Source organism: Poromitra crassiceps, assembly GCF_964638095.1.
Source record: "Poromitra crassiceps genome assembly, chromosome: 1".
In the NCBI taxonomy this organism is placed as follows: domain Eukaryota; kingdom Metazoa; phylum Chordata; class Actinopteri; order Beryciformes; family Melamphaidae; genus Poromitra; species Poromitra crassiceps.
Window position 1 is genome coordinate 14,985,509 of NC_139623.1, and position 10,969 is coordinate 14,996,477.

Consider the following 10,969-nt stretch of genomic DNA (forward strand, 5'->3'; position numbering starts at 1 on the left):
TTTATTGTGAAGAACACATAGGAAGTGAAATGTGTTTATCGCTAGCTAGCTTGATTAGCAACTTGTTTCAATAAAAAAACAAGTCTACACAACAACATTTGGGGATATTTGGAGCTACCCCCCCCCCAGCGAATCAGTTATAAACACGTACAAACAGGGAAGTAAGTAGTTAGCACCTGTAATTAGCCTACCACTCGCTGTTGCTGCTGCTAAGCAGATTTCTACATGTTGTGGTTTTAAAATGGTTGAATTTGTTGTAGGGCTCGGAAATAATTATATCAATAATATTATTATAATGGTCGTCTGGGTAGTGTAGCGGTAGACTCCCTGCCTACCAACACGAGGGTCGCAGGGTCGCGCCCCCGTGTTACCTCCGGCTTACTGCGCATGTGTCAGAGGAAGCATGGTGCTAGTCTACAGCTCTCCCCAGATCAGCAGAGGGGGTGCAGCGCCCGGGGCAGCAGGGGGAAATAGGCCAAGTACAATTGCGGAGAAAATGGGGGGGTCAGAAAAAAAAATATATACAGTATATACGGTATATTATAACAATATTGTGATATACAATGTTGTCTAAATTGTAGATAACAAGCTAATTTAATTTGGTTTTGAACACATAAGCCATATTTTGATATACATTGTATATCAATATCGGAAAAAGTCCTTATGTTTATCATGGTATTGATTTCAGTCCTGACTTCTCCTCTATTTACCTTTTTGTCCTCCCCTTCTCTGTCCTCATTAGGAATGACAAGTTGAAGATCCACATGAGGAAACACACGGGGGAGCGACCCTACCCCTGTCCCCACTGCCCCGCCCGCTTCCTCCACTCCTACGACCTCAAGAACCACCTGTCCCTCCACAGCGGGGCACGGCCCTTCGAGTGCCCCCTCTGCCACAAGGCCTTCGCCCGGGAGGACCACCTCCAGCGTCACCGCAAGGGACACAGCTGCCTGGAGCTACGCACCCGCCGGCCCAGGCGAGGGCCAGGGCACGGCGAGGAGGGCCTAGGGGGGGATCACTCCCACCCGCTGGAGCCCCCATCCTTACTGGGGCACTCCTCGGCGTTCCTGCCCCGTGGCGGCAACGGGTTGGGGGCCGGCCCTCCGCTGATGTTCCCCGGGGAGGCGGAGAGGGAGAGGTCCCTGGCCTTTCAGGCACTGGCCCACCTCGGGGCCCACAGGCTGGGGGTCTATCCCGAGCTGCTTCTCCGAGGCCTGCGAGGGACCAGAGATGCGGAGGACGAGGATCTAGGAGGAACCCACTCTCCCGCTGCTCAGCGTGACAGATGGGCAGGCGACATGGAAGAGGAAATAATAGAAGAAGAGGAGGAGGAAGAAGAATAGTGAAGAGAGAGAAAGAGAGAGTGTGTGTGTGCGTGTGCGTGTCTGTGTGTGTCTGTCTGTCTGTCTGTGTGGTAAAGCATCCACAGTAAAAAAAAATCTCACTCAGGTGGCTGGACTAATGACCTGCTGCTCACACTTAGAGAGCGCTTAAAAACTAAAAGATATGGAGAAAAAAAAAGGAAAACGGGTTTTGAGAGTTATTTTAAATGTTTGTCTCCTGGCTCTTGGCATTTGATTTATTTTGTCTTTTAAAATTTATTTTCAGTTTTCTGCATTTTAGGTTTGAGCTATTTCTTTTTATTGTCTCTTTTTTGGCTGGACATGCGCATGTTGAGTGTGTGGTTACTGGGATGCTTTTCACTATGCAAACTAAAATGAGAAATGGAGGAATAGTTGAAGATGTATATTTTAGTTAAAACAATGTATTGATTCAGGTGCAATTCATGTCACATAGGTGATGAGAATGAGAATGTGCACCCACTGACCTCTGGTGGTTTTGGATGGAAATGCAGTCTAATTAATCAAACTGGTTCTGTGCATTGTAAGCAATAATGCTTTTTTTGTCTCTTTTCTTGTTAGTCATAAGAATATTCCCTTTCATTCTGTGCTTATACCAAAGACTTTAGTTGATCTCTTTCTTAAGTCTTAAGTTAACAGGAGAAGAGAGAGGTAAACTAGTAGCCAACGTTGGGTTTGAAGAACTTTCCCACAATTCTTCCCAACTGTTTTGATAGCCATGAGAAAGGAACTGCTTCCGTATTTGAGTGTCTCAGAGCCTTAGTGCTGCGTGTAAAATGCCTGACCAAACGAGACAAAGTCTGGGTCACTGAGTAGTTGATTAAAAAAATATGGATCGCTTTTGCATGTAGCGTTTTTCGTTGATGGCGATTCTTACTTTCTGAAGGCTGTGCATTTCAGTCTTCAATGCACTCCTTCGGTTTCCTTGTTTGAAAAAGAATAGAAAGGGGGCAAGGAGAGCGAATCATTAAGAAGGCTTGCCCTTATTTCTCTATTTATTTATTTATTGTTATTTATTATGGCTTTTCTGTTTGAAGCTCATTGTGAGACCTAATCCAGGGTTGGACACCGTGACCCACAGACCAAGGTCTACTTCTGATCTGGTCCCAATCTTTTGGAGTCTTATGAGATGCTGCATTCGCGCTAAGGATTTTGGTTCAACATCTCCATATACCTGAATGCCCTTCATGGGCTATGTGTCTTCTGTTGGCGATTCTTCCTCTTATGCATTCTTTGCACATTTAACCCCGTCAGGTACCGCAATAAAACAGGCACATTCCATCCTCCGGGGGAGAGAGAAGGGAACGGAGCAAAGAGGGGAGAGGAGTCAGAAGGTCCAAACCTTCTCTGTAGCTGGAACACAAAACGACTGTCTTGACTTTGCTGTTTGACATGTTCACTTGAACATGTGGTGCAGCACGGGCTTCTCAGCCGTTACTTCAACATGTACTGTATGACGTGTCATTGCATGACGGCTCTTTCAGCTCGGCCAACGCTGACTCTTAAGGGACCATTCATGTTGAGTTCATCATCTTGTATCTTAGACCAAAAACCTTTTTTGTTTCCTCGTGCTTTCCCTGGATAGCCAAGAGACCAGTAGCCAGTAAGGCCTGTTGCAGGGAGCGATGCTCTGCTTTGCATTATCATAATCAATAACGTCTTTAAATGACAGCAGTTTTGTTTTTACTTCCGAATTCTCTTGAAACCCAGAACCTGCTATAGCAGTAGTGCTGGTCTGGGCTTGTGTGCACTATCCACTCCTTGCTGTGTAGGAAAAAAACAAAAAACAAAACAAAATGTTTATTTCTGATTTATTTGCACTATGAAATTTGAGAGCTTTGAGCTTTTTGTTTGACCTTCTTCAATACTTAGGCTAGTCCATGAACTCACTCAGTATCATTTAAGATTGTAAGATTTAAATAGAAACAAATCATTAAATTCCCAAATACATTGAATATTCTTCCTCCTGCATATTAGTACAGAGTTATTAGTCAAATATATTATATATTGGGGTGAAGTTGCCTTGGATTTTTTTTTGTGCTGCAACTATTCTCAGGAAATCTTGAGCAATGCACTAACTGATTATACAAAATACAATTGTTTGGTGTTGTAGGGCTATTGACACTCTTCATATAAATATAGGGCCAATAGTTTAAAAACATTAGATTTTGTAAATTTTGTATTATACCATTTGAAATTTAAAACCAAATAAAGTCAAACTATGGTTATAAATATATAATAATAATAAACTACTGGCCATACTGAAACCTGTCACACTGGAATAGCAGTGTGAGGATCGGTCCTGTATATGAAGGGTGTTGGTACTCCTGGTCAGAGGTTTGTGAATGAATGAGGGTAAACCAGATGCCAGCTGTGAAGTGTGTTTCTATGTGAGCGGTTTGTTTTCTTGGCTTCGGTGAAGGGACATGGGGTCTGGTTTGAATAGAGACCCCGCTATCAGGGATAAAATTTTTGTCTTTCAGTTTTTAGTGGACCTTCTCAGAGATATAAATTAATTTTCCCATCATTTGTTTCAGTTAATGTAAAGAAAATAATAAAAAAAAAAAATACCTGACCTTGGTGTTTTTCTGTGGTTATTGATCAGGGATACAATTTTTGTCTTTCAGTTTTAGTGGACCTTCTCAAAGATTCCACTTTGAGAATCACTATAGGTTACTGAAATATTACTTTAGATTTAAACATAACTTCACAGTAAACAATTAAAATAAATGGGGGGGGGGGGAGTATTGTTGTAGGTAATTTTGTCAGTATCGTTGTGTGATTAATGTTTTACACACAGGGAGCTAACGCTATAAACTCTGTGTGTGTGTGTGTGTGTGTGTGTGTGTGTGCGCGCGCGCGCGCGCCTGTGTGTGTGTGCTGCCCTCCTTCAGGACCAAGCTGACACCTGAGGCATACCGCAAGTGCAGCGGGGATAGAATGTTGCGTAGTTGGATAATCCTCTTAGTTTAATTAACCAACAGGCCTGCGACACCGGCTTTGTTTTACACAGCAAAGTTTCTAACAGCGTGTTGCTTTTATGAGAGGTCAAACGAAGACCCTGGCAGGAAGGGCAGCCTTCCTAATCTCAGGCCCGCAAGCCGTCAGCCTCGACTCTGGTTCCAAGTTCCAACATCTCTGCTGGCGAGGTGAGTAGCGTTGCGTCAGCTTTTATGAAGTGTTAATAGTCTGCAGTTGGGCTTGTTTTCTGTAGGATGCTGGTTGGTCGGTTGGTGTGGGCCGCCGGTGTTGTGCGCTCTGCGGCGCGTCATTTGGCCCGCGTCTGGCCTACAGCGCAGCCGCAGCCACAGACGGCTGTTCCCGTTAACTCGGCATTATCAACAGGATGGAATATGATGAAACTCAGCCCACATGTCCATCTGCCCATGTTCAATATGAAGACGCTGTGCTGAAAGATGAGATTTCCACACATCAAGTAGGCTAATGTATTATTCCTCCACTGATATTATGGCAGTTCTAATACACATGCATCCGCCTAACATTATTGTGCATGGGTGTTCTCTTGTTCTCTGTCACCAGGAGAAGCCAAAAAGTCCAAGTTTGGCCCTTTGAGTGACCAAGACTGAATATTCACAAACCTATGTTCATCATGACTGGAGGTGAAAACATTTAAAAGGAACACTTTTTTTTCATGCATGCATTTGTCACTAGGAGTAAATTAATGGCCAATAGCCATACACAGTGCCCCATTCCTTGAGACAAACTATTGTACCCATTCTCGAGTGTAAATGTTTCCTTTTCTGCTTTTCTCTCTCCTACCACCAGACTGAAGGGAGCGCTCAAACGGGGAGACTGGTACAGGACTAAGGAGATCGTGCTGAAGGCGAGCAGACTGGATCCTGAATGAGGTGAAAGTCGTGGGGCAGAGGGGTAGCTGGCTTCCCCTCTGGCATGAAATGGAGCTTCATGAACAGGCCCAGCGATGGCAGGTAGGAACAGGGAGGCAGAGAAAAGTCTGGTAGTCTAGTCAAGCCATGTGAAATAATACAGCCCTTTATCACAAGCATGTCTCAAAGGGCCTTACTATAGTGGTGCCTGGAGAAGTGGCTATACTCTTCATCTATGCCCATAATGCCCCAATTTTGGTTTGAAAGCAGTCTGTCCTGCAAAGGATAAATGCCCTCTGTTATAAACCGTTACATATTTATTTAGTTCACCCAAAATGTGCCAGTAATATGTAACTGAACATCTAGGCCTACTGCTTGACTTCAGGGAGTAGCCTAAGGACCATTACCTAACGTGGAGGGCTGTTGGTTATTTCAGCTCTGACATATAGCTCCTTATCACAAGGATGCCAGTTAGATGGGCATCACTTTATGGCATCAACAACATCTTTTTATAAAATTGTAGTAATTTGTACAGAGTCAACTGACATGATCTCTTGCTGTTCTTTCTCCTTTAATCTGTGACTCCTGCCTCCATTTGGCGCTGTTCAATAGATCCGTGCATGTATAGAGAAGTTACAGGACTGATGGCTGGCTGTCTATAGAAGACTTTTTAAAATGACTAACCTTATATTCAGTTTAACTCAAAGATAATATGTGATATGCTGCACCACTGTAAATTATTTAGCTAAAGTTCATATTTAGTTACAGTTGCCCAAACAACAATAGCTAGCTACATATTCCTTGATTCTCCTTGCCTTGTTAGGTAGCAAATACATTATAGGCCATAGAGGGGATTTAGAAGTGGGTAATGCTGACTGAAAAAATAATTGTATACCCTGCACTACACCACTGGGCTTTATTACATACACTGCCGGTCAAAAGTTTCCACACATGCAAGCACTTTTTTTTAAACTATTTTTCACATTTTAGAATAATAGCAAAGACATCAAAACTGTGAAATAACACAAATGAAATTATGCAGCGACCAACAAAGTGCTAAACAAATCAATGTCATATTTTGTATTCTTTATAGTAGCCAGCCTTTGCCTTAATGGAAAGACAAAGGCTTTGGGAAGAAATTCATACTTAGATGTCAACTTCACTATTTATCTAATAAACTAAATCCAAGCATTTAGATCAAAATGGCTTTGAGATCATGAAAAACATAGTATTTCAATCAGGTGTCTCCAAAATACAACATATACATAAAACAAAAGACTAAGAAAAGAGTGGGACGATGCCTATAGCAGGTTCTAGGTCTGCTTTACCAGACAGACTATAGGCCTGCATCATTGTCCACACCAGTGATTACAGTGTGTTGAAGGCTGCTTGCTGTACATCTCCTCCCTCCTGTGCCCTATAGGTCTAAGTACCTGGTGGTGAATGCTGACGAGGGGAAGCCAGGCACCTGTTAAAGACCGTGAGATCATGCGTCACGACCACCATGCTGATAGAGGGCTGCCTGCTGGCCGGGGCAGCCATGGGAGCCCGCACTGCATACAGTAGGCTACATCTACATCTACATCTACATCTACATCTACATCCGAGGAGAGTTTTATAATGAGTCATCCAATCTACAGGTACACACTAAACATGATGGATGGAATGGCTACTCTGACTACACTGGTGGCAATGAATGAGGCATAAAATGCAGGGGGGCTGATAGGGAGGAACGCCTGTGGTACGGGATAGGATACGACTTTGACGTGTTTGTGATGCGAGGAGCCGAAGCTTACATCTGTGGGGAGGAGACTGCGCTCATCGAGAAAACCCTGTCTCAAACCACTGTTCCCTGCAGACATAGGCGAAGGGAAAAAACGCTGCAGCCTTAAACACTTCAGGTTTGCATCCTGTTTCCCACTGAGGCTATTTATGGTTTAACAAATGCTATATAGGTTCAACTTGTATACATTGTAATGACAGTTTCAGGTGTTTATTCGCTAACCTTGCAGGGCAGCTGGATTCACACGAGATCATGAGATCACGATCGCACGACAAATCCATCTCGCCACGCTCCAGTCTATTGGTTTGAATCTGAACCTCCAGTGGTTTGCACCAATCAGCATCCTATGACGCAGCTACGGGCAGGATTTAGGTGTGACGTCAGCGAGACGCGAGCCTGTGATAGACATGATAGACAGATGGTTCATCCAATCACCTGCCAAGTTGCTTTTTGAAAAGTGCCTGCCACTTTCAAAGGTTTGCCCAGCTCGTTCCAGCGGCTGTCAGACTTTTTAATTCTGTACACTCTTGAGTGAACAATGGTTTTTAAATTGCTGCTAAAATGGCTGCTAAATGCACTTTTATCTAGCACTTTAATGTAATTTTGTGCTTTTAATGCAATTCTTAGTTGTGTAATTTGCTATATTCAGTTTTTTACTATTGTTGATCATACGTGCTATTATGTTGCTGTCTCTTTTTTAACCCTGTCCACTTGCTGCTGTAGCACTGAAATTTCCCCTTGTGGCACGAATAAAGGATTATCTTATCTTATCCCAGATGGTTATGTGAAAACAAACCATCTGGCAGCGGCAGGTTATTTATTCACAGCTTTTGCATCTCTCTCCCTTCAGGGGTGTTTGGATGCCCGACAAGTTTCCAATGTGGAGACGGTTGCCGTGGCACCTGCGATCTGTCGCCGGGCGGAGATTGGTTTGCCAGCTTTGGGAGGGAGAGGAACTCTGAAGCTGTTCAACATCTCTGGTCATGTGAACACGCTGTGCACAGTGTCTATTCCTCTGAGGGAGCTCATAGACACACATGCAGGTGTGTGTACAGTCTGCCTCTGTTATTGATATTTTATGAGATGCTGACATCACTTCCTCTCTCCTGTCATATGATTGGTGCAGGAGGAGTGAGGGGCGGCTGGGACAATCGATTAGGAATTATCCTGGGGGGCTCCTCCACTCCCATCATCCCTCACCATGTGTGTGATGATGTTTTGATGGATTTTGATGACCTGGTCCGTGCAGAGACAGCGCTGGGCACCGCTGCCATCGTCATGGATAAATCTGTAAATAAACAATTCCTACATAGTGGGGCGGCATAGCTAAATATATGAGACCAATTGTTCATTTTGTGATAAAAGCACCAAATTTTGCAGATCTGTTCAGATATATATTCTGAAAAAAACTGGATATTGGGGCATCGCAAATTTGCCCCCTGGTGGCCGTGGCAGACATTTTTTTTTAAATGGCCACAATCGATTTGTCAATATTTCCTATCCCACATGCAATACCAGACATATAGATCCTAGTAAGCCTGAGAACCAAATAAAAAATAGTCATTCAAAATTATATGGACTTATACAATGTAATTGGTCATTTCATTATGTGTGCACATTATAGGCCTATTAGTGCGGCTATTGTTCATTTTGTGATAAAAGTGCCAAATTTGCCACTGGAATAACTTAATATATGTAGAAGACATCTGGATATTGGGGCTTACTAGGATCTATATTATGCCTGGTATTGCATGTGGGTCCAATAAGATAGGAAATGTAGACAAATTGATGGTGGCCATTTTGAAAAATGTCTGCCACTGCCACCAGGGGGCAAATTTGCAATGCCCCAATATCCAGTTTTGTTTCAGAATATATCTATGGACATATCTGCAAAATTTGGTGCTTTTATCACAAAATGAACAATAGGTTAGCTATGCCACCCCACTAACATAGTATTCATAAAGCCTTGAAAGTAAAATGTGTCAAAGAATCTGTCAAATGTGTTTTTGCACCAGGCTGATGTGATCCCGTTTGATTGAATTCTACAAACATGAGAGCTGTGGACGCCCCCTGTAGAGAGGGTAAGGTACTGCACAGACACCCCCTGTAGAGAGGGTAAGGTACTGCACAGACACCCCCTGTAGAGAGGGTAAGGTACTGCACAGACACCCCCTGTAGAGAGGGTAAGGTACTGCACAGACACCCCCTGTAGAGGGTAAGGTACTGCACAGACACCCCCTGTAGAGAGGGTAAGGTACTGCACAGACACCCCCTGTAGAGAGGGTAAGGTACTGCACAGACACCCCCTGTAGAGAGGGTAAGGTACTGCACAGACACCCCCTGTAGAGAGGGTAAGGTACTGCACAGACACCCCCTGTAGAGAGGGTAAGGTACTGCACAGACACCCCCTGTAGAGGGTAAGGTACTGCACAAATTCTATTGATAGAAAATGCACCATTCAATGCTACCACACATGCTGTTCAGTGCTTCATCACCTCAGCCTTTCCCTTCTATAAGCAGCCAAATATCAAACATGCTGTCTCTGTCCTCCTGCTGTGCCTGTGTCCTTTTGTCTCTTCCTTATTTCGCTGTAGGAGTGAACTGGATGGACAGGATGATGTGGAGTTTTGTGAAAGGCGAGGCAGCCGTTTCAGAGATCCACATGATCTGGGAGCTGAGCAAGCAGATGGAAGGACATACCATCTGTGCCGTTGGGGACAGCGCTGCTTGGCCTGTACAGGTGACAACTCCTGGACTGTATTAACTATTCAACAGTCAAGACCAAATGTCACTATGACTCAGCTGACACGTGAAGCTGTAAGTATAGACACAAATATTTACATTTCAACAGCCAGTTCTGTATCCTAATTCATCCTTTTATTTCTCTAGTCTACATGAACTGATCTGATGCCACTTCTGCCCAATCATAGAGACGCATCACTCAGCTCAGCATAACAAGAACAATCATAGAGACGCATCACTCAGCAAACAGAACCAGGCCCTAGAAAGAGTCCAAAAAAGGGCACTCATGATCATCCTGGGTTCTGACTACAGATCCTACTCTGAGGCCTGCCAGACCCTCAACATCCAACCTCTGCAGAAGAGACGAGAGGAGCTGTGCCTGAACTTTGCACTCAAACTCCAAAGTTCCACAGATTTCTCAAGCTGGCTCCCACCAACGTGCGCTGAGAGAGAAGGAGCAAGGACAAGACAAGCAGCACGGCTGAGAGACATCAAGTGTAAAACAGAGCGCTACAAAAAGAGTCCTATACCCTCCATGGTCAGATTGCTGAATGGACACAAATAAGAGCAATCCTGTGTTACTGTGTTTCTGGCTTTACTGTGATTTTTAGATATTGAACGAATTTTAATATTTAATATGTATTGTGCACTGCAATTCAGTTTGCTCATTTTAAACTGCCAGAGCGCATTTTGATGACACATGTATTTAAATGTGTAAAATAAAGGACATATATAGCTCAGCATAACAAGAACAATCCCTAGAGACCCCCAGATGGAGATGATCTGAACCTAAACTGAATGTGTTGATTTCAGGACGTTTTATTTGTGCAGAGACAATTTCAAATATGAGTCATTTTGTTCTGTTCTTACACTATGTACAGTGCAAGTCATGAATTCTTACGCTATATTACACAATGTTTGTGGTGCTGCTATTTCCTTCAATTTGTCTTTGGTATTTATCATTGCAAAAACTGCATGATGGATTGAGTAGTGTATTTTGTATCATAAATTATGCATTAACAGTTTGCCAATTAATCTATAGTTTGACAAACTGTACAGAGGTGCTGACAGCTCAGATATTTGGCAGATGTACAGACTGGACTGATAATGATCCTTTTGCATATTCCATAGACTGTGACACAGGGTTCCTACACATTTTCCATTTAAAAATTCCATACTTTTCCAGACTCAAATTTCCATACTTCTCTGTAGATTTTACAGACCATATTTGACCT

The 10,969-nt window shown here is 43.4% G+C and overlaps 1 protein-coding gene across 2 annotated transcripts in view; it reads left to right on the forward strand.

Annotated features, from left to right (window-relative positions):
• The window catches only part of zbtb7b (zinc finger and BTB domain containing 7B), a 34,165-nt gene extending 30,229 nt beyond the window's left edge, over nt 1–3,936 (forward strand). For both annotated transcript variants that reach the window (XM_083639692.1, XM_083639691.1), the window contains one exon: nt 743–3,936. In XM_083639692.1, coding sequence (XP_083495818.1) covers nt 743–1,343 — 601 coding nt within the window. In that variant the 3' untranslated portion in view covers nt 1,344–3,936. The remainder of the gene's footprint in view (nt 1–742) is intronic.
• The last annotated feature ends 7,033 nt before the right edge of the window (nt 3,937–10,969 follow it).